General features: G+C 40.3%; 1 protein-coding gene across 1 annotated transcript in view; it reads left to right on the top strand.

Moving 5' to 3' along the window:
• Window positions 1–23,464, top strand: part of SWAP70 (switching B cell complex subunit SWAP70) — a 36,383-nt gene extending 12,919 nt beyond the window's left edge. Inside the window, exons 5-12 of the mRNA XM_081841173.1 lie at window positions 3,106–3,252; window positions 7,141–7,249; window positions 10,387–10,568; window positions 13,828–13,935; window positions 16,193–16,359; window positions 16,926–17,124; window positions 17,243–17,339; window positions 20,187–23,464. Of these exons, the coding sequence (XP_081697299.1) occupies window positions 3,106–3,252; window positions 7,141–7,249; window positions 10,387–10,568; window positions 13,828–13,935; window positions 16,193–16,359; window positions 16,926–17,124; window positions 17,243–17,339; window positions 20,187–20,299 (1,122 nt within the window). The 3' untranslated portion in view covers window positions 20,300–23,464. The remainder of the gene's footprint in view (window positions 1–3,105; window positions 3,253–7,140; window positions 7,250–10,386; window positions 10,569–13,827; window positions 13,936–16,192; window positions 16,360–16,925; window positions 17,125–17,242; window positions 17,340–20,186) is intronic.
• The last annotated feature ends 1,387 nt before the right edge of the window (window positions 23,465–24,851 follow it).

The following is a 24,851-nucleotide window of genomic DNA, read 5'->3' as shown; positions in this document are numbered from 1 at the left end:
TTATCCCTTTTATCACAGTCCAGTGATTTGGGTGATGGGAGACTTGCTAATAGTTAACATGCGTGATTACCATATTTTCATCTTTGTGTAATATATTCAACATGAATTTCTTCAGGCTTGTCGTCTTGAACATGAATTCTAAAGAAAAGTGTAGTACTTTTGAAACCCTTCTGCTGCTTAGTTGTGGTGCCTCAAGTTTGAATATGACTTGAAACATGCAGCCATGTGGGGAGATAAAGAGGAAGCAAGAACCTTCTCAGAGGTGCAGGTGCAGGAGAGTAGGGGTGGGGGGAGCTGGCTTGAACAAAACACCACTAGGGTGTTAAGTTTAGTGAAAGCAAGTGTGTGAGTCAAGTGTTTTTAAGATTTACAAGAACCTAGGTTCAGATGTCCATGGTTGAATAAATTCAGGGTTAAATAATTAAAAAGCAAGCAGTAGATTCTAAGAATAGTTGTTATTAATATTGTTTAATTGTACCTCATGATAGCTACTGTGATGTCATTGGCACAGGTCAAACAGCCAACTTTTTCTCTTGTTTTGAGCAAAAAGGATTTGAGCCTTCCATGTGAATGTACCTATTTAAGTCTTTATGCCAGCATGGACAACTTCGCCCTAGGATTGTTGGCTTCAGCTGCATTTCCCTTATTTAAAAAAGTCAAAGGGACCAGATAACAACATTGGACTACACTGTTGGGTTGTCATTCTCCCTCTCCTCCCCCCCCTCTTTCTATGCAACCCATCTTCCCCATCAGTATAATTGTACAGCAACCCTGGGCTACTTTGAAAGGCTGTTTGGTTGATATGCTACTGCCCTGTCACAGCTACATTAAAATCCTGGATTTTCTCTGTTGTTTTCTCTGGGAAACAATTTCTGCTAAGGTAGACCAGGGTGGGGTGGAGCAAGTTTAAAAACAAACCAGGAAGTCCATTCAAAATATGCTAAGCAGTCATTCTTTCATCACCTGAACCTACAGGGGAAAAAACTAGAGTAGCACATGTTCCAAGCAAGATCTCCCCACAAACTTCTTCAAAATAAACCAGGAAGTCCTTTCTCTTGGGTTTATATGATTCTAGATTCCCCTCTAGCACTTGCCAATCATAGATATGACTCGCTGCCCTTACATAATATATCTTGTCAATGTAGTCTATAAAGTCAGCAGATTATATGATTGCATAAATAATGGAATTGCTCTGTTCTTTAAACTTGCATTTCTCTCTCTTTCTGTGTGCTACCATTTTGAATAGCTTTACCCAAAGTGGATAAATCCAACAGGTAGGTGTCCCTGCTTTCTAAATGTACAGTAGAGCTATTTTGACAACTGTATTCATAGTTTGGACCCAAATGTGGTAAGGGCAAAATAAATATAAATAAATAAAATGAACGTCCTGTAAGTAAAGGAGGAGAAAATATATTCTCCTCTGCTGAGCCTTTGTCACAGTTGTAAGCTTGGAAATGAGATGTGGAGCAGTTAAGTAAGTACCTTTGGATTGCTAATGAAGTCTTGTGGGCCTCAACCACATGTGCTTTTATATACTTACTGAGTGCATTCACATACATGCATGTTGAACTGAGCCCATGCTAGATTGTGCACATCTGTGGGAGACAGTATGGTTTGTGTGAAGTGTGATGTTTGCATGATGCAAGGTGAAATACTGTGGTGGCTCAGATGTGGCGTCAAACCATACAAACTTAAGAAGGGCCCTCTTAAATTTGGCCAAAGGCTCATCTTAATCCAGCTTCCTGTTCTCACAAGATGCCCAAGGGAAGCCCACAAGCAGAACCTGAATGCAAGGGGGCTCACCTATCTTGCAGTTCCCAGCAACTTGTATTTAGAGGCATACAGCCTCTGACAGTAGAGTTAGAATATAGCCATTACTTAAAATGTCATCGCAGTATTAGGCCCATTTTTATTGTTTTAAATACCATATTATGTGACTGATGCATTGTGTTATTGATTGATTGATTGATTGAGACCATTTATGTAGAAAAGCAGTCTGTAAATATTGCAAATTAAATAAACAAATTTTGGCTAGTAGCCACTGATGGCTTTGTCCTTTGTGGTTTGCCATTTCCTGAAGAAGTAGTAGGAGTCTTGGGTGCTCACACTTCATCTGAACAAACCAACCATGGTTTGCACTTGCAATACAGATTATGATCAGACAGCACAGTTTGGTCTTGGTTTGCAGGTCATGCACAAACCATAGATTACTCTTTCACATCTATAGCTTATTTCAAAGTAGGTTTGGAAGCCAGGAAATATTCCACTTTTGCAGTTCTTGATTTCCACATTACCTATATCAATACCCTCTTCAAAAAACATCTGAATTAATTATTTGGCATGGAGTTGCTGAAAAAATATGGAGGGTATTATTGTACAGATTGTATAAGTTTCCTGCTAGTATGTTGTGTGAGATAATGTAATGTTTTCTAACTACCGTATTTTTCTGTGTAAGATGCCCCCATGTATAAGATGACTTCTATTTTTTGGAACCCCAAATTAATAAATCAATATTTTAAACCGCGCCAACACCTGCCATCGGCCAAAGCTGTAGAGCTTTTTGGGGGAAGATTGCCTGGATCATGGTGGCAATACTGTTGACATTTGCTCTATAAATTGTAAATGGTATGTGTATATTATAGCTGAAGGAAACGTAGCTGTACATATGTATAGTCTTTTCAGAGACTCATGTAGTGAAGTAATGACCTGGATGGATCATTGAATGGATGCTTATATGAAAACTGTACACACTTCCAGTTTTTTAAATCAATTTGATTCCTATTGGTTTTGGTACTAAGCAATGTTCCTTCAGTTATGCAGGGTGGTTGCTATTGTTCTTGGCAATTTTTAAGTTTCAGTAGGCATAGTTGAAATATTTTCTTCCTAACCAAGACAGGTTTAAAACTGAAATTCGTTTGATGCTTTTTCATAAAATGGGTTCATAAATTTATCTTTGAACTAATAGGAAAAAAATATTTTAAAGGACCTGATCCATGTCTGTTGAAATAAAAAAATGTATTAATTACATTTGGATTTTGCTTCAGAACTATTAAGTCAGAAATTCTAATGCTAAAATAAATTAAATGAGCCATTTCTATTTTACAGGGATATATGTGGAAGAAGGGCCACAAAAGGAAAAACTGGACAGAACGTTGGTTTGTTTTAAAACCCAGTATTATATCGTACTATGTTAGTGAAGACCTAAAAGACAAAAGAGGAGAGATTATACTGGATGGCAACTGTACTGTAGAGGTAAAAAAAATGCATGCAATGTAAAAGTACACACTGGAATGCCTGCCCCCCTCCCCCCACAGAGGATAGAAGGCAATATAATTTCAACTTTTCAACTTTTCCATGCAGGCAATTGAGAATACATCTTTCTGCAATGGCTAATTGCTTTCTGCTTTTAACTTCTTTCACATGGTTTTTACTGTATGGTTTTATGCATTTTTTGTATGTAAACTCATTTGATACTCTTTTATGAAATTGCGGTATATATTTTTTAAATAAATAAATAAATAAATAAATAAATAAATAAATAAATAAGCAAGCTTTTTCTTTTAATAACTATCAGTATAGTGGAATATTTAACAGAATAGTCACCATCTGTATGGTTACATCCCAGTATAGAGAAACACATAAAGAGGACACAGATCTCTTGCTGGAGTGGGCTGCTCAATTAATTCCAATGGGGGGAAGTAGACTTTTATGTGTATTTCAGATCTTCACTGGCTGTTTGTGTGAGGAAATGTTGGATTAGGGTGATAGGCTTTAGGAACGAGTGCGTATGAAACCAGCAAGAACTAATGATAGTAACGTGCTCAGCCATTTAGCATAAGTGTAAAATGCATTAATAGCTATGAATATTAATCATGAAATGGTTGTAAACCCATTGCTGGGCAAAGAAGCTTCCTGTAGTCCTACTGACATAGGAAAGAGAATATCAGGAGCAGGTGCCCCTGTTACGTTGCTCCAGTTTCGTTATTGCCATTAGCAAAGTTAATCACTTTGGTTGTAGCGAATCATAGGTGTTATCTATGAGATGAGCAAGTAGTGTTTGTTGTGCTAGCACATGTCCCTGCAAAGGCTGCTTTGGGGGTTGGATGCGTCTTACCAAGGGCACCCAATGCATGCAGTCTTTCTTTTGGTCCCCTGCCATACACTTAGCTCAGTGACTGTGGGGCTATTGCAGTCTCCATGGCAGACTTCAGTATGTCAGGGTTGGGCTGCCCAGAACAGAAAAAATAACTGTTTTTGTAGAAATATTCTGCTTAGTGGTCATGCTTGCGCTTGTGCCCAGCCTTGGTCACTGAGAAGTTATAGCTATAGTGTGAAGATGCTCAAAGGTACAGGGCAATAGCCTACTATTCTCAAAGTTTGTCAATAGATTACCATGTTATTATTCCATGTTACATTACAGAAAACAGGAGAGAAAAAATTCCCTAAATTTTTACTAGCAGACTGTTTTTTTTTAAATGAATATTTATTGGCATTTTCAATAAAAACACACGAAAACAACAATTAAACAAAAAAATAACAAAAATACAAAAATCCAAAATTTAAAAGAGAAAAAAACATTTAAAAACACATAAAATTCCAATTACTTATTTTCATTTAACTTATTTCTCAGACCTCCTCACACCTCCCCTTCTTGTATTCCAATTTAAATTATTAATTCAGCAAATCCTTATTATCCAAATTTAAACATCAATACTTAAACATCGTTGCTCATTCTTAAACATTTTTCCTAAAGTCGACCAAAATTTCCCTTCCACGGCTTTCCCCAGTTCCAAACAAATAGCAAAACAAAATAAAAACAAAGCCAGTTATAATTATACCCTTTGGATTCCCAGACTCCACCCACCCCCTTCCCGGTTTCAGTCCCCAACAAATGTTCATCAGTTCAATATCTTGTTTAGCCTGGAGATCTCACATCTGAGGCTTTTAAATCTCTTTCAGTTCCTCTTTGCCGGCCTTTTTGATAGTCCTTAATGTTGAACCCCAAATTTCGGAGAGGCTTCGGCCCAACAGGATCCATATTTTTTCCAGCCAGCCCTCCATACTTGAAAATAGAGCCTAAGGGGTACTCAAACATACTCCTTTCAAGTCCAGATGCCCCCAAAGCTCCTACTTCCACCTTGATCAAATTTATAATCCTTCGGTCTTCAGATCTCCACATAAGGGGATCTCTCGGTTTTAGACTCACCAATTCAGGCCAGGCTTTCCACATCAAGTTATTATTCTCCTTTGTTGCCTTCATGTCAGGCCACAAATTGCAACTCTCATTTGACATCTGCGAAATTACAGCTCCTCCTTCCTTTTCTTCAGGGACAGCATATGTCTCCTTCTCCATATTCTCATAACTCTCGAGTTTCTCTGTTTGTCCAGCTGTTTGAGCTTCCTGCTTCAAATCCTTATCAACCTCAACAAAATTGTTTACTGCTGAGGCCAGAGTTATGACGCTTGTAGCCAAAACATCAATTTTACCTTGTAACTTTCCCAAGAGAACAAATGTTCTATCAGCTCAGTCAGAATTTTCCTTCCTCCAGCCATTCTTGTAATGTCCTAAACCCCCTCTAGGGGGATTTTAGTTTCTTAGTGTTTTTCAGCTCACATCCGATAGTCATTTTAATTTGTATCAGTCCTTCTTTATTCTCAACAAATTGTAACAAATATAACCAGCAGAAGCGACAGAAACAAAGTTCTCTTTTTCCCTCTGACAGCCAATTTGACAGCTGTCAAATTCCTCAGTACTTCATCAACAGGCTCTCTCGCGGGACACTCCCGGGTCCGGGGGGGTGAAACTTCAGCTCCCAAAGTTAATCTTTTATCCTCCAGTAAAATTTCTTATAGTATCAAACCATGAAGGTTGAAGTCTTTTAGAAAAGGAAAGAAAGAATCCTCTCGACCTTAGATAGCAAGTTCTTTGCTTTAAATTATCTACAAAGGGGGGGGCGGACTTCCTTTTTAACCCTTCCCCGCTCGTTCCTAATTTAACAAAGATTTTTTTAAATTCCGAATTCCTTCTTACTCATGGGTTTTTACTTTAAAGTCCAATTATTCCAAGGAAAAAGTCAGCGCTCTCCGACAATGGCTTGCGGCTTCACTCCGCAGAAGGAGCAATGTACTCTCAGCACCGCGCCGCACCCTGTCCCCGTTCCGAAGCCTTTAAAAAGGCTCCTTCGCAGTTTGGGAGGGCGCAAATGGTGCCCGCCGAGTCACCAGGTTCACAGGCATCCACGCCTGTGATTTTTAAGGGTCCCCGCGTCGCCGCCGTGGACAAGACCCGATCCTGCGGAGCCGATTCCCTCCGGAGCTCGGAGGGAATCCGCCATTAGTCGATGGCGCTAACCCGGAAGTCCCCTAGCAGACTGTTTTTAGACAAATGTTATTTATTTATTTATGAAGACAGGAATGCCTGGCGTGCTCTGGTCCATGTGGTCATGAAGAGTCGGACACGACTAAACGACCAAACAACAACAACAATGTTATTTATTAATGCTTATTTATACACAAGCAGGGAATGGTGTCCATATATTTTATTATTATGAATATATATATACATATACAGTGGTGCCTCGCAAGACGAAATTAATCCGTTCCGCGATTCTCTTCGTCTAGCGGTTTTTTGTCTTGCAAAGCAAGCCCATTGACGGCTTAGCGGATTAGCGCTATTAGCGCTCTAGCGGCTTTTAGCGATCAGCTGAGAGGCGGCTTATCAGCGGAACAGCTGATAAGCGGTTTAGCGGCTTAGGAAAGGGGGGAAAAAAGCGAAAAAACCCCGCGGGAACTCGCAAGATTTTTTCGTCTTGCGAAGCAGCCCCATAGAGAAATTCGTTTAGCGAAGCGCCTCCAAAACAGAAAACCCTTTCGTCTAGTGGGTTTTCCGTCTTGCGAGGCGTTCGTCTTGCGGGGCACCACTGTGTGTGTGTGTGTGTGTGTGTGTGTGTGTATATATATATATATATATATATATATATATATATATATGGTTCTTGGGTGTGAATTTTTCTCTGTTTAATTCTTCTGAGCTAACTTTTACTAGAAGATACATATTTGCAAACTTTTGTGTATGCAATGATATATTGTGTTGTTATTGTATTGTTATTTAAAAGGAAATTATTATTTTTCTATAACTAGGCTTTGCCTGACAAAGATGGAAAGAAATGTCTCTTTCTTATAAAAAGCTTAGAGAAATGTTTTGAGATTAGTGCCTCTGATAAGAAGAAGAGGCAGGAGTGGATTCAAGGTGAGAATGACGTTTCTATGTTATTACACGCACCTTTGGGAGTTTAAGACTAGCTGGGGAAAGCTGTGAAATATGTAATATGTTTGGACTGTGTAATGAATTTAGGTATGTGAGTATACGTGGAAAAAATAATACTTAAAAAAAATCAGGAACAGCAGAAATAATCTATTATTTTTTTGCCAGGTCTGCATGTACACTACATAGCAATCTAGTTTTGTTAAATGTTTTTTATGTGTTATTTTATTTTATTTATATACTGCCCTCCATCACAAGATCTCAGGGTGGTTCAAAGAATAAAATAACAAGATAAAAATACAAATAAATAATTAAAACAAAAACAACAATAACCCACCTCCCCACAGACATATTCAAAAGGCTGTTAAAGTATAATTGTAAGGAAATTTTGAAATAAACGTAAGTAAATACAGAAAATAATGGATATCTAGAAGAATGGAGAAAAGGAAAGGAACCATAGAAGGAGAGGAGGTAGAAGTCAACTTAATTTGTATGTTTTAAAATTTGTAACTTTATTTGTTGTAAAATAAAAAATGATAAAAAATGATAAAAAAAATATTAAAGGGGAAAAAAGAAAAAGAATGGCTGAAGGAATATTAATCAGCCAAAGGCCTGGTTGAAGAGGAATGTTTTCCTGGCACCTAAAAATATATAATGAAATATATAATTATATTGGCATTATAAGATGAAAATGAGTGGCATTATCATTTAGACTGGCAAACTAGGATCATCCCTTCCTTCTTCACTTTGGATTAGAACCAGAGAATACACCAATCCATTATTAACCTATGATGTGTTTCACATGCCACGCATGAAACCTCACATGCTGCCCGTCCTCTTACAGACATGACAACTTGACAGATTTTTTTCAGTGTCAGTCTGGAAACTTGTATGGGTCTTTGATTATCTTGTTTCAGAAATAATACTGAATTGTGAACTCAGTAAGATTAGCAGCTATAAATACTTCCGCTCTCCTGATAAGAACAGCTATTATCAATAAGTTCAACACTGTTGCAATAAAAAAATAAGTCATCACTACACATTACAGAATTTCATTTATTCAGTATGAAGCTGGGTTGGGCTTTTTTGCAGAAGTCACTGTAAATGGTACCTTTTAAATCTCTGTCATTTAGCAAGAACTTAATTTAATATGATAGACGCTAAAAAGTACCGTGTACTAATAATTGCAGCAATCTTAATAGTGAACAATGTCTCAGTTCTGAAAATGGTACTTTTGTAATTTCCCCTTGTCTACACACTCTGCGTCTCTCACTAACCACCCCCACCCAAAAGAAGCAACAAAGTACAGAAATAAACTAGCATTTGACTTTTGTGGTATTGAAGCTGTCACAGCTATAATTATATCAGTTGATAACTGGGCTGCTTGCTTAGCAGCAGAGTGTGCTGGTCTTTCAGTAGTACAGAAAATACAGGCTATGTTTTTAGAGTCCCAGTTTAGAAAATTATGGGCTTTAGGCACTAAAATGGAGAATGAAGTCAAGCAGTATTGGAGGACCACTACAGTTGTGTCTATATTTAATGTTGGTTTATAAGAAAACAAGCCTTAAAGTAACGAGCTGCAAACCTCCCAGACCTGTTTCTTAGGATGTGTCTGTATAGGGAGAGTTGGAAGGGGTGGGTGCATAGCAGGTTTGGACTTGAGAGACCTGTGTTCAAGCCTTAAGCCCAGCCAGAGATCAACTTGACTTATAATGGAGTACTCATTGCTAAATATAAGTTTATCTGTTATACAAAGTCTTACACCCATGTGGTGCTCCTGAATTACGGTAAAACTTTTTAATGATACAAAACAAGAAGCTATATATGACAAAAGCATTAGCTCACCCCTGTTTTTGTTTACTGGTACTGTACTGTACTATAACTTCCTTAGTCCTCCTATACATATGTCTAACATAACCTAGAAACTGTGAGTGCAACTGCAGAAGAATCTTCCTTCTCCTAAGCTTGACCACTAGTCTCATCTTTCTACCCCAGAATTATGTTCTCTGACAGGTTGATTCTGCTGCATTTCAAACTTCCTATCCTATTCCTTTGCAATGACTTCCACTTGTACAAAAGGGTTTTCCTCCCCATGAACCCAATGGCTTTGGTGGAGTTAGGAGAATCCCCAGAACGGGGCGGGGGGGGGGGAGAGAAGTGAGACCATTCCATCTGAGAAGTTGAATTGCTTTCCCTGATGGAATGATAAACTTAGCAGGACATTAAATTCCTCCAGTTAACTTGAGCGTAAGTCCCACTGCATTTCGTGAGAGTTTCGTGGAATTAAAGATAGCTAGGTTCCATTAGGCTGCAATCCTGGGGCCTGTGAAGTATTCCCCCCCCCCCCGGCTCTTCCTTGCCTTACTACAGTGGTACCTCGGGTTACATACGCTTCAGGTTACATACCCTTCAGGTTACAGACTCCGCTAACCCAGAAATAGTATCTCGGGTTAAGAACTTTGCTTCAGGGTGAGAACAGAAATCGTGCAGCAGCGGCGTGGCAACAGCAGGAAGCCCTATTAGCTAAAGTGGTGCTTCAGGTTAAGAATAGTTTCAGGTTAAGAATGGACCTCCAGAACAAATTAAGTAGGTAACCAGAGGTACCACTTTATTTGTTTTGTGTTCTGTAACGATTGAGCCTTTACCGCCACATCTCAGTGGCATCACCACAATCTGACTACCTACACAGTGGTTGGGTTTGGTGACAAAATATACTTCAGGCTCCCACACCACTCTGTGGAGAACAGGAATGAATATAAATACTGATATTCTTGGTTTGGTGACCACAGTGTAGGGCAGAGCTTTCCAAACTTTTCATGTTGGTGACACACTTTTAAGACATGCATCATTTCGCAACACAGTAATTCAGTTTTAAACTAACCCCTTTCCAGCCTCAGGGGGAGTGCGGGGAGTCACAACTAGACACTGCAGCTGACACACTAATGTGTTGCGATACACAGTTTGGAAAGCTCTGGTGTAGGTAGTTAAAGCAGCATTAAATGTCTAGATGGCATCAAACCTAACAGCTGCAGGAAAGGAATTTGTATACTTAGAAACAATATTCTTGTTGATAAATGGATCATGTGCATTATCTCCTTTTTCTTTTCAAACAATTAAAACAGCTATTCAGACAACTGTAAATCTATTGAGATTAAGTAGCCCTCCACCTCACAAGGAGGCACGACAGAAACGTAAAGAGCTACGCCAGAAATTGCAGGCTGAACAAGAAGAACTGGAAAGGCAGATGAAAGAGCTCCAAGTGGCAAATGAGAATAAGCAGAAGGAACTGGAGACTGTTCGAAAGGTGGGTGCAGGCTGTGGGTCACGTTCTGTGTGTCTTCCCAGAATGCACTGTTAAATATTGTTACAAATTGTGCTTCTTAGCAGAATGTATGTTCCCTGATTGCAGATATTGAAACAATGTAATACAATCTCCTGGCACTATGCCCTAAAAACTGTCTCAAATAATCAAGCTCTGTGAATTGGCCTGTTCCCAAATCAAACATTCAGTTCATTCAGGGAAGAAAGGGTGGAGGTGAAAACGATGCTTCTTCAGATTTCTGTTCCTGTATTACCCCAGGAAACTGAAGATCTCAGACAATTCTTCTTGATTAGATGTTCTTTCTCTCTCTCCAAGAAACTCTCTAAGTTTTTCTCCACCACACAAAGCAACGGAGCTTGTGTGTCTTGAGCGACAACCGCTCTCATTTTAAAACTCACACAAAACAGAAATGCTGAATAATAAAGCCCCCAAGGTATTTTATTGAGATGGGTCTGATGTAAAAGTGTTGCAATATCATTCCAATAATCTGAACATGGTTTACTTTGATTGTCTTCCAGTCAAGAGGAGGTAGGTTCCTGAATGGTGACAGGCACACAGTTCAACCTGAAGGGAATTTACAGATCTGGGAGAAGATAAAAGCTTCAGGTCCTTGGCATTTCCTTCCTGCTTTATTTACATATGCATGGGCATATTGTGCACAAAATACAATAGAACTGTGCTTCAGATTAATGAAACGATGCTCGGGCCTCACTAGCTAACTAGATCACAGTGATGTCAGAATGGTTATGGTATTTCCACAGCTGAAATGTGATATATGCATAGAGCCGTATCCAGCGTTCTCTGCTGGCGGAGCTTAAAGGTTGTGATACAAAGGAATCCAATGCAACAGTTGTGTTAGTGGACACTTGTTGTATAACATCTGATTTGTGTGTGTATGCAATGTACTTGTGTTTTCCCTTGTACAACAGCTGATTCTTGTTGTGCAATCTGTTGCACAATAATGTTTGGTTATTCGGTTGTGTGTTTCCTTGCACCACAACATTTCACCACTGTGTACTACTAAGTGACTTTAACTTTGTGCTACATAAGATAAAAACGCATAGTCCAAGACAGCTTGATTATTAGTATAGTCCAAGGGTAGAGAACGTGCAGTCCTCTAGATGTTGTTGGGGTACTTCATTCCTGGCCAGTAGCCATACTGCCTAGAGCTGAGGGCAACTGCAGTCCAGAAACATCTGTAGGGCCACAGGTTTCCTAACCCAGTGTAGTCTGAAAACAGGACATTTTGCTGGACAAATGCACAACAGAAAAACTTTCATAATAGTGTCCTTCACTCCAGCGGGATAGAATGTAGAGGTTCAGGAGTTTCCCCTTCAAATGTTAAACCAGCCTCTGATGGAAGAAGGGAGGATTTCCAGTGGCAGAAAAGAAAACTGGAATGTACTACCGGGTAGTAGCAGGGGTGCCAACTTGAATAAAATATTGTGGGGGCCCAGGTAAGCCCCACCCTGCATAATCAATCACATGATACACACACACCATTTGAATGGAAATGCCCATCAACTTTGTGGGGGCCCGGCTCCTCAAATATTTTGGGAGTTGGCTCCTATGACTAGTAGTTAGTATACAAGCAGTAGTGAAAGTGGAAGTGTGCAGCAATGGACAGATGCAAAGGACTAGGAGAAATGTTGTCTCGCATTTTGTTTCATTGGCAGGTTGCTGAGGGTACAGACTTTTTGGAAATTTGCATGCTGGGTTTTAAACACCTGTGATAGATGTGAAGTCTCAGGGATTCATAAGTGGGAGAGTTTAAATGAGTAGCATATTAAGCACCTAATTCAGACCCACAGCTGAATTGTTGACAGAGGGCATATTTGAATCGTACCAGTGAAGGATTGAAGATCTGAACTCGTCTTACTTCACCCAGTGCAGCCACCACTTCAGAGATGCTGGTCACAGGCCATGCATCTTATCCAAACCCCACAGCTACATCTCTCCCCACCCCACACCCTACCCCAATCACATAGACTGAGAGTTATGAGATCAGGAGGAGTGCCGTAGTGAACAGGGAACTGTGTTTTGATATTACAGTGGAACCTTGGTTCTTAAACTTAATCCGTTCTGGGAGTCTGTGCGACTCCTGAAACTGTTTGAAAACCAATTGGCTGCAGGAGCTTCCTGCACTCAAGTGGAAGCCGCGGAAGCTGCATCAGATATTCGGCTTTCGAAAGATGTTCCCAAACTGGAACACTTACTTCCGGGTTTGCTGTGGTCAGGAGTCAATTTGCTCGGGAGCCAAGCCATTTGGGAACCAAGGTACCACTGTAGTACATTATTTTCAGGTGGCACTAAAAGGACAAAGCAGTTACCATTCATAAATCTTGGGTCCAGCCCCCAGTCTTCTTCCTTTGTTGTGTCAAGTAAAGTAGCACTGCATACTTTCTCAACTTGACACAGCAAAATTTGGCTAAAAAAGGGGGCTGGGAGTATGTGTAGGAGAGACATGCAGGGATCCAAAGCACACGGGCTCTTCAGTCCTCTAAAGAATAGCTCCAGAAAGGTGGTTGCTAATGTTGGAAGGAAGGAAGGGAGGGAAAAAATCAGACACTCCCCCATCTATGCACAGAAGCATTTTAGTATAGGCTTCTCTGGGCTCCAGCCTTTGCCAGAAAAACAGAGAACCAAAGTAATACCGGCCTATTCCTTCCGCATGAGTTTGTGCATGAATCTTTGGTAATGCCTAGTCTCTCCCATGTTTTTGTGGGGCTCATATGCTTTTCTGCTTATCTGCAGAGTGGCTTATCTGCTTTTGATAGGACCATCATTTTGGCATGTGCCACTATTTACTTGCTTAGGTGTGGTAACCTAATCTTATATCCTGTTTAACAGGTAGTGATGGTGTAACTTTCTCCTGTGTGCTGCTGTTTGTCTGTGTGCTGTTCTCTGGTTGATGTGAGTTACTTGGTTAGGAATGTTTTAAATGTAGCCTCAGTAAAGTCTGCTAAACTATCTCACCATTTCAGACCTTTCAATCCTTACAGCTTCATGATTCCAGGGCCTGAGACTTATCTCAGCTTACTTGAAGATAGTTGTTTTGATTTTTAACCTATATCCCACCCTTCAAAAATATTTTGTTTCCAGATTGATTTACAAACCGTTAAAATGAAAATACAATTTTAAAAACCAAAAGCCACAGCAATAAAGTAAGAAATAGTCAGTCTGTATCTGTGCTTATAGATAAATTAGTGGGAGCTATCTAGTTCTTTCTTCTCTGGCACAGCAACTCGAGGAAGCTGCAGCTCGAGCTTCAGAAGAGGAGACCAAACGTCTGCAGACTCAAATGGAATTGCAAGATCGATTCAGTCTTGAGCTGGAGAGAGAGAAAATGGTAAGTTCAAGGAGAGTAAGGCTACATTCAGACATTGCTTCATTCTATCTTCTCAACATTTTCTTTACTTTGAATTTCTATGTTTTATGTGATCTTCCACACAATGTGGGGGCCCAGGTAAGCCCCACCCTGCATAATCAATCACATGATACAGTGCACACACACCATTTGAATGGGAATGCCCATCAACTTTGTGGGGGCCCGGCTCCTCAAATATTTTGGGAGTTGGCACCTATGACTAGTAGTTAGTATACAAGCAGTAGTGAAAGTGGAAGTGTGCAGCAATGGACAGATGCAAAGGACTAGGAGAAATGTTGTCTCGCATTTTGTTTCATTGGCAGGTTGCTGAGGGTACAGACTTTTTGGAAATTTGCATGCTGGGTTTTAAACACCTGTGATAGATGTGAAGTCTCAGAGATTCATAAGTGGGAGAGTTTAAATGAGTAGCATATTAAGCACCTAATTCAGACCCACAGCTAAATTGTTGACAGAGGGCATATTTGAATTGTACCAGTGAAGGATTGAAGATCTGAACTCGTCTTACTTCACCCAGTGCAGCCACCACTTCAGAGATGCTGGTCACAGGCCATGCATCTTATCCAAACCCCACAGCTACATCTCTCCCCACCCCACACCCTACCCCAATCACATAGACTGAGAGTTATGAGATCAGGAGGAGTGCCGTAGTGAACAGGGAACTGTGTTTTCATATTACAGTGGAACCTTGGTTCTTAAACTTAATCCGTTCTGGGAGTCTGTGTGAGATAGTTTAGCAGACTTTACTGAGGCACACAATGTAAAAGCGACTTCTGGAAATCTGGTGAAAGTTTAATGCTCAATTCCATGTTAATTTTTTTAGTAATTTTTTTTTTGCTTGCAACTCCATTAACTTGGAAAACCATGGGAGTTTTACGCTGTGATATTCCCATGGTTTTCATGATCATGCCACCACTGCACACGTAATGAGATTTGGGGCATGCAGTTCAAAAGTTTAGCACAACATGGTGATATTTTGATTTAAAAGCCACAGTTCCATAATGCAACAGGTCCTACAGCGGTAAAAGCAACATTAGAAATTGGGACAGAAGCACTAACATCATAACTTGTGAAACTAACATAATCAAACAGCATCTGAATGCATCCCAGGTGACAAAGTCAGTGAAATAAAACAATAAAAAGCAACCAGTAAGTGAGACAACCAAATCAAAATTCATATGTTGTTGATTCAGGATTCTGCTGAGTGATGTATAGTTCTGAACTTGACCAGCTAACTGGGACAGAGGAATTAGGGCATATCAAGGAGTGGTATCATTGTGTGTCTTTTTCTAAAGATCTGTCTGTTTAGATTGTTTAGTGACAGGAGAAAGGTGTATGGCATCTTTGAATCTGATGAAGGATAATGTAGCAGGAACTAAGGCAGTAGCAGCTGGTGAGGTGTGGTGGCACCCACCTGTCCTTCAGTTACCTGAGCTGCTGCAGCATACTGGGTGGCATGAGAAGGCAAACACACTGTTGAAGCCAATCTGGTACTCCTACTGGTCTACCACAAAGACCTCACTGCTCCCTTGCCCCTCTCCATCCCAGTATGTAGCAGTTACATGGACAAACAAGGGACCAAGTCAGTACCTTTACAGTGTAATGATGAAGGGGTTAACTAGGTCTTACCAGTTAATCATCTGAGTTTTAAAGTTTACATAACATTTCGTATTTCAGAAGCCTGCAGTTTCATTTAAAATGTAAGAAACAAAGGTATGCTGATCATTGCTGGAAGTAAAGGCAATTTTTAATATTTTGTATTCCATCCCTCTAGTATAGTAATGAATTTAGAACCAAAATAACTCGAAGAAGGGGCAAGTTCTAGCCGTTTAATTTGTGAGTCTAAAAATGATCTATCTTAATAAATAGATTAAAGCTTGACGATCCAAATTAATAATAGGTACATAGAAACAAGGCCGGGATTGCAGCAATGTATGGAAAAGAAAGGGCCAGGAGGTTTATTTGCTGATGAAAAGGAAAAATCACAGCTGCAAACTTATGAGGGTTTGGGGGATGGGAAACCTGGTGGGCTTATGAGGGTTTGGGGGATGGGAAACCTGGTGGAAGGATTCCTTTCTTCTTCCTTCCTTCCTTCCTTCCTTCCTTCCTTCCTTCCTTCCTTCCTTCCTTCCTCTCTCTCTCTCTCTCTCTTACATAAAAGGATGAATGCTGTTATTGGTTGTGAAGTATGAGGAAACATCCTTCTCTTCCATATCACCAGGTGAGACAGAAAATGGAAGAACAGGTAGCCCAGAAGTCATCTGAGCTAGAACAGTACTTGCAGAGAGTCCGGGAACTCGAGGAAATGTATAAGCAGCTACAGGAGGCCTTGGAGGACGAAAAACAGGCACGCCAGGATGAGGAGACTGTCAGGAGACTTCAGGCCAGGTCAGTATATATTTTTATAGCAATAGGAATAAAATCTTAGGCTACTCAGTACTTCATACTGAGTGAGAGGGTTGCCATTCATGTATCTAATAGAGTGGAATGCTTGAAGAGAGATAGATTTGGGAAGTGACAAAGCAATCTCAATATCTCTGCAGTCAGGCAGAATTCTCTTGTCCCTGAATCATTGTATTTTCTGCCTCTGGCATTCAGTAGCATTGGTGGCTGCGAACTGAGTCTCTCAGCCCACAGTTGTCTGTCAGTCAAGAGACAGGTTTAGTGAAATCTGATGGGTGAAGTCTGCAAACTGAGCTATAGGCTGAAGTGGGTGATGAAAACATCCCATGGGCATCGACTAATCTTATATGGGAGATTATTTATACTCCAAGCATGGTTGTCAAGCAGGGTGGGAACATGAAAGCAAAAAACCCCTCCCACTGACCTGTTCTACACAACTCTTTATTAGTTCTGGAGAATAACTGGGTCTATTTTTGATTGTTAATCAAATTGATAGATAGTGATGTTCCTAATGTATACACTCTTTCCCAATCACTATAAACTCTTTCTAGACTACTGGAGGAAGAATCTACAAAGAGACAAGAACTGGAGAAATGGCATTTGGAGCAGCAGCAGACCATTGAGGTGACTGAAGCAGAGAAGCAGGAGTTGGAAAACCAGAGAATGATGAAGGAACATGCTCTTCAAGTTGCTCTGCAACAGTTAGAACAACTGGAACTGGATAGGAAGGAAGCACTGGAACAATATGAGGTGAGCTAGTGCAATATTTTAGGTAGTAAAATGTTTGGGCAGTGGCACTAGCAGAAATCTCCTATCATTTGAGTGTCCACGTATTGTTAATGCTTAAACCAATCTAATCTTGCTTTAGGAGGTCAAAAAGAAGTTGGAAGTTGCAGCAAACAAGACCAAGAGTTGGAAAGATAAAGTTGCTCACCACGAGGGACTAATTCGATTAATTGAACCAGGTAGGAAAGTACAGTTTTCATTCATGAATCCACACATGAGTGGTGCTATTTTTATCTCCAGTAACCTATTGTGGTTTCCAAGAAGTCTGAACTGTTACTGAGTCAGCATGGGCTGCACTTCCTGTTAGTGAACTGGGAAATGCTGCAGACTGGAAAACATGATTTTTATTTTTATTTTTAAATCTGAATAAAGGGGACTGTATTTTTATTTTTATAAAGGGGACTGTGGGAGGGACGCGGGTGGTGCTGTGGGTAAAACCTCAGTGCCTAGGACTTGCCGATTGTATGGTCGGCGGTTCGAATTCCCGCGGCAGGGTGCACTCCCGTTGCTCAGTCCCAGCGCCTGCCAACCTAGCAGTTTGAAAGCACCCCCGGGTGCAAGTAGATAAATAGGGACCGCTTACCAGCGGGAAGGTAAACGGCGTTTCCGTGTGTTGCTCTGGCTCACCAGATGCAGCTTGTCACGCTGGCCACGTGACCTGGAAGTGTCTTCGGACGGCGCCGGCTCATGGCCTCTAGAGCGAGATGAGCACGCAACCCTAGAGTCGGACACAACTGGCCCGTATGGGCAGGGGTACCTTTACCTTTACCTTTAAAGGGGACTGTGCTGCAAACAAACAATGCCAGCTGAGATTGTAGGTGCCTGCAAGACTCCTCACAAGTACACTTTGGTAGGGGTTTTCCCACTATTAAAATGATATATTGCATTTATTTTATATAGTAGGATTGTAACCTGCACGCATTTAACCTGGGTTATCACAGCTTTATGCGTTTGGTGGCCAGCAACCTGATATCACACAACTTAAATGCACACAAGACAGGGAGCTTAAAGCTGCCAGAAATGCTTCCTGGGCTCTGGGAGCCTCTTGCGTGGGCTGTCCAAGATCTCATAAGAGCTTCCCAGAGCCCAGTAAGCAAGGCGGGGTGCTTAAAAGCTCTTTGTGCACTGTGTTTCCCCACTGCGGAAAGCCCTTTTAAGCTCTCAGGCTCTTAACAGGCTCAGGGAAGGCCTTGTGCAGTCTCTGGGAGGCTCCCACGACATCCCTCAGGAGTCTCCCAGAGCCCAGTAAGAATGGTGGAGAACCTAAAAGCTCTTCATCTTGCATTGCGGGCCAGGCCCACTTGGTGTGCTGGCTTCAGAAAAGTAGAGATGTTTGTGTGTGTGTGTGTGTGTGTGGTTCTGGAGTTCTGACTGTATGCAATTTTGGCTTTACACACAATCCCCTGGAACATAATGTCTGCATAAGAAGTGATCCTACTGTAATTATATTTTATAATCCACCTGGGATAGCTTGTCAAGGAAGTGAAATGAAATTAAAAAAGAAAATTGCAAGTCCTAGACGGTAGCACAATCCCCTGGTTTTGTTTTGATTATTTCTGTAACATGTTTCACATTCCAGCTGTGTGGAGATCATACTTTAGTTTTGTTCTTATCAGCTACGAGATGCATTCTAGTTCAATTTAAGCTTCAGCAGGGTACTTCTTAGTGTTTTTCCTGAAGCAAGGAAGTTGCTGTTTCAATTTCCTATTTAATCATCCTTGTTGAGTAAAAACATAATGAAGGAAATACGTGATATATCAGCAAGCACTAACCGTTCCTATGAGCTTAATCGATTGGTTCAGCAACAGTCAGGTTTCTGAGTTAAATTCTAATAAGAGATATGCTGCTGCTTCAGTTGGCATTAGGGTAAGAGCTTCTCTGTTACTCACCGTGATCCCAAGACTATATGAAAAGCTGGTGGATCTTGGAGAATTGGCTCTGACACATCATTACTAAACAAATTTATTTGACAGATTTTCCGCAAAATAGAATTAAACTGATTTCCAAGAAAATGTGCTCGAGATAAAATCCTATCTACGCTTCCATAGTAATTTATTTATAAAATCCATATCTTGCTTGTTCTGCAAAGCAAAAGTTCAATACAATTTACAATAACACAAACCCATTAATTCTTAAATATTTTCCCCATGATAAGCCCAGAACAGTACTTGACTGATATTAGGCAATTGTTCCCTGTTTTTCTGGGGTTATTTGATGTCCATGGCTAATATTAACCATTTGTAAATACATACATACATACTATGAGTGGACATCTCATAAATGAAGCCCAGGTTGGAGAGAAGGCTGATAATTCCTGACTCCAAGTGGCCCACTGGCACAAACTACAGTTTGTGTACTGAGAAACTGGGCTCCAGGTAGCACAGCATAAAAAAAGGAAGATGTGAACTTTTTGCCTAGCTACATGGGTGCTGTGTAGTTCGTATATTAGGGCTCTTCGTTGTAGAATGACTACGTCATTATTTCAACATTCTTAACACAACAACTATTCTCTAATCATTTTAGCATGATGGCTAGAATATTGTCTATCAGTCTTGGAAGCCTGGGTTCAGATCCCAACCTCATAGGCTTTAGAGCATCAGCCACAATCTTCAGTTCTCAGTTCACCATTTGAAAAATAGGACTGACAAGGGAATTAGGTGCATGGCATTTTGGGGATGAGAAGGGTAATGTTTGCAAAAAAGGTCAAACACTGAAAAGCTGTATTCTGGTTTAATAATAGGCACATTTCTTCAGAATTATAACGATCAGGTCCGATTTTGACCTTCTATATAATTTTGAAAAACCTATCACCCTGAAATGAAAATGAAATGAACATTGTTTGCTAGATCAGAAACCAAAGAGCATACATTGGATGCACATCCAAGTGCAGAGATCTCTGTCCATGTGCATTACTTTCGATGGCATCTATATTATGGCACAACTTATTGCAAGTAACTAAGCAAGGCCAGATCTGGAATGGGTCATACCTATTCAAAGTACTACAAGTAACATATTGTGTCTTATAGGTTCCAAGAATCCTCACTTCATCACAAACTGGGGACCAGCAGCCTTCACTGAAGCTGAACTTGAGCAGAGAGAGAAGAGTTGGAAGGGGAAAAGGGGCACTTCTGAGCAATGAATGGGGTGTGTGTGTGTGTGTGTGTGTGTGCAAGAAATCTAAAAGGAATAATTTTATACCAGCTTTGTTTCAAGGTTTCCATGAACAAGTTGCACAGGACTACAAAATATTAAATGACTGGTGCACATTAATGTCTAATGCATTTTCATGCTTGTACATACAGTGGTACCTTGGGTTACATATGCTTCAAGTTACATACGCTTCAGGTTACAGACTCCACTAACCCAGAAATATTACCTCGGGTTAAGAACTTTGCTTCAGGATGAGAACAGAAATCGTGCAGTGGCGGCGCAGCGGCAGCAGCAGGAGGCCTCATTAGCTAAAGTGGTGCTTCAGGTTAAGAACAGTTTCAGGTTAAGAACGGAGCTCCGGAACGAATTAAGTACTTAACCCGAGGTACCACTGTACAGGGAACATTATTATAGCAGAATTGGCTGGAGGTCAAAGGTGTTGGTTTTCTGCACACAAATTGTGTTTGAAATGAATTCTGTAGATCAGTGGTTCTCATACTTTTTCCTCTATGGACTGCTTGAAAATTGCTGAGGATCTTTGTGGCTCACTCAATTTTATTTTACTTTTTGCACGTAGTGGCAATTGTAATGAACTGCATTAGATACTGAATGACTTTTAAATTACATTTAAATTGCTTCTTTTAATTCTTATACATTGTGTTTTATTGTGTTCCCTAGAATTCAAACTGTAATGCAATAGAATATGATATAAGAATTAAAGGAGACAATTAAAAACAATTAAAAATCAGTATGAATATTGAAAGCAACAGACATGCCAGTGCCTGTTCAACTGCATATCCACAGACCACCTGAATGAAGCTTATGGAACACCAGTGATCCATGGACCACAGTTTGGCAACCCCAGATATAGATCAGGAAAGTGTGGGGGTTCTAATTCCCACTTGATTTTTAGAATTTGGCACTGGCTTAAGGGAAGGAGAAGTGAAACAAGGACCAGTTGAAATACCTTTTTGGTTAACAAACTCTGAACTGGTTTGAGGCTGTAATATATTATGTTAGCTTTTCATCTCTGCTTGCTACAGTCCAGAATCTCCTGGAGAAGCACAGTAGCTTTAGCTGCTAAAACTGTGTTGAAATTCCCCAGAATTCCTTTCTCTGTAGATATTGGGTGCTATCTCAGGAAAACAATTTTGAGGGAGTAGCATCTTAACAAGCCTGAAGTGTGTAAGGAGAAAGTGGGGGAGTAGCAGTACTTTAAGCAGCTCCTGGGCCTTGTTTGGTTTCTCATCTTTTAGCAGTAGCTATCTGCAAATTTTGGACAACTGTTTGCAGTTTTTAGGAATATGTGTTTTGTCTTTCTTGGGAGAAACCTTTTGTCAGAATTCTGGCAATCCTTTTCTATTTCTAGGAAGTCTCCTTAGGAATTCTTAGCCCAATACTGGTAAAGTCTACACCTGATCATTTCACTTAACATACATTTAAATAATTTTTGTATTATAAATTCTTATATGCAGTGTTCCTGCTACCTGTCTACCTTTGGCAAACTGAGAAATTACAATGCCAGAAATATTGATGTGCTGGGGAGATTTTCCCCTCCCCTTGAGTGTGTGCTAAACTTTTCAGATCAAGCATTGTGCTTCAAACATATCACTTAAGAAAAATCAGTATTGAATCTCTCTCTCCCTCTCTCTCTCTCTCTCTCACACACACACTATAAATATTCACTGTAGACGTGCATTGCTCAAACTTTTGATACCTGAGAAGCAGTCTTTCTTTCTGGGTTAAAATTGAAGGCATGCTTTGTTCTTCACTCATATATATATCTCTATTCAGCTTTCAAAATAATGGACAGTATAATCTGTGCAAATGCAGGATAATAGTGTCAATCCTAACTGCCAAGTGTTCCACCCTCCCTTTTACCCAATGAGTAAGGTGTAGGGGTGGCACTGTGCTTTCTTGGGTAGTGCTAATGTTTCTAGGATTCCTCCTCCTCCTACTGTCCTGTAGGCTTTAAGGAATCTTGGAGTGTTGCTTGGGATGCTGCTGCAGCTCATATATTGGTGAGAAAAGGGAATCAATTGTTGCATTGGGTAGCAGATGTTTTTTGCCATAACGGCTTAGTTTTTTAGGACGCATTTTGTCAGTCCTTCTCATGGTGTACAGCTTGGGAATTACTGCTGATATTAGGCCTTTCTTTGACTGAAACAATTTGTGTAACTTATTATGAAAGTCTATGGGTGCAAGCCTGTGCATACTTACCTGGGAGTAAGTCCCACTGAACCTACTGGGTCTTATTTCCTGAATAAACATGCAGAGGATTGCACTGTTTGCTAACCAACTACTTCCTGAATCACAGACACCTGCTCATGTAAATTGTTGACTAACTGTCCTTGCTTACCAAACTTGTACAGTTTTTCTGCACAGCCTGAATATTGGTGCAGCTAATACTTGGTAAATTATTTTGACATAAATGTAAAATTTAATATTTTATACTAAAGTGTTTGAATATATAATAGTATGTATTATTCAATTATTTGTGCCTTCATACCACAGGTACAAAAAGTGATAACCTTGAAGTAGGGTCGGTTCTCTGGAGCTCATGCCAGGCAGCAGGGTGCACAGAGACAGAACTATGCAGCTCTTTCCATTCATTTGACTGGGATATACATGAGAGTTTCATGCAAGTTGTCTTGAAGTTCATGGATTCTATCCAGTAATAATGCCGGCTAAAGTGTGATTCTCACACCCAGTGATTTTGGACTTTTACCAAGTAAGACAGAAGAGCATCAGCTATATTGGGCTATGTGTGTAATTAGCTCCATGGTTATTTTTTATGTTTTCTTAACTGATTTTTTTTAATTAAAAAAACCAACAAATGGTTATGTGCATGAATATTAATGAAATCCAGTTTCTCAGACTTTTAGTTGCTGTACAATAAGCATTCTTTTTATGCTGATGACGCATTCACATTGAATTACCAATACTAGCGCTAAAATCTGAGAAACAAGTTGGGATTGTATTTATGATGTCCAATTTAATGTGTAGTGTTAAGTTGTATTAGGTAATCTAAACGTTAATATTTTTCCTTACTGCAGTAGTATATTGTAGCAGTTTAAGGAAGCACCAGTAATTCTTGTTTTCACATGTTCTGTTCATTTTTACTAGAGTATCTATTAAAACGAATTAAGTGTAATTTCATTGTTTCTATTCATCTCTTATTAGGTCAGGGGTGGGATGGGATGAATAGCATTAAATACCAAACTGAATGAAGAACATCTTGCATCTTACAGGCACACTTCACCTGTATGTCTTAGGTAATACTCTTGTAATACATGTCTGAATTGTGTTGATACATGAAGCCACTTCACATAATGACATAAACCCACATGTGTCTTGGTTGTAACATGAAACCCTGTAATAGAGATTTTGATGATCACAGCCTTTAATTCAGCAACACTGGAGCATGTTATGGAGTTTAATTGGGTGCACCTTTGTTAAGATTCTCAGGTGAACAAGATGTGGGCAGTTTCACCCACAGTTGATAGGGGAGGACCTACACTGACCCCATGACCCCTTCTATTTTTTTATGTATCTTAATTCCTTCAAAAGATGCAATATTTATCCTTTCTCCTGTGCTTAGCCATCAGTTAATGGGAGAGCATATCCATTGCAACATACAGGTAGAAGCTTCTGGGCAAAGTGTCTGACAGGAGATAGACCAGGCATAGGCAAACTCTGGCCCTCCAGATGTTTGGGACTACAATTCCCATCATTCCTGACCATTGGTCCTGTTAGCTAGGGGTGATGGGAGTTGTAGTCCCAAACATCTGGAGGGCCAGAGTTTGCCTATGCCTGAGGTAGACCTCTGCCTGAGACTTTGAACAATGGCTGTCAGATGGATTAGCCGCTACTAGGATGGGTGGAAATTATAGTCTGTGTCCTATATAAGGCAGTGTGTGTTTTGGGGTCCTCACCCACGACTTGCGGGCCACTTGCAGAACTTTCTTCTTCACTGGGATACTCCCCTGCTTCTCTCCAGCTCTGTCTTCCCATTTTATCTTCTGTTCCGAGGCTCTTGTTGACCTCAGCTGAATCACCTTCATTGTGTCTTACTCAGAGAAAAGTCATAGCTATTTGGTGGTGCTGAATAAGCATTTTCAGTCCTCATAGAGACTACACCATTAGTCTCTGGTTCCTTCAGTCTCCTGTATGCCTATTCTGTAGATTAGCAAAATACAGTAATTGTGCAGGCAAAGTGCTGCAGTTTGCATACGTAGCACCATTTATGTCAGAATGCAGTCTTCACAACAGTTAGAGGTTCAAAGGTAGGCAGCCTCACTTAGTGTCATACTAGCCCAAAGCTGCCCAGTGAATTTCATGATGGAGGAGATTTAGACCCTGTCCTTCCCAGAATTGTAGAAAAAAATATTGATGTATCTGTTGTCTTAAACTGTCCCCTAGTGGTGATATGCTAAAGAAGGAATGCATTGCACAAGAATGAATTCATTCAACTGGCATGTAAACAGAAGTCAGTTTTATTGACTTATGCCTGAAGCCAAATTCAACCCAGTTAGAATCAG

Source organism: Podarcis erhardii, assembly GCF_964252035.2.
Source record: "Podarcis erhardii genome assembly, chromosome: 1".
NCBI lineage: Eukaryota > Metazoa > Chordata > Lepidosauria > Squamata > Lacertidae > Podarcis > Podarcis erhardii.
Note: the sequence above shows the minus strand (reverse complement) of the source record. Positions and strands in the feature narration are given on the sequence as shown.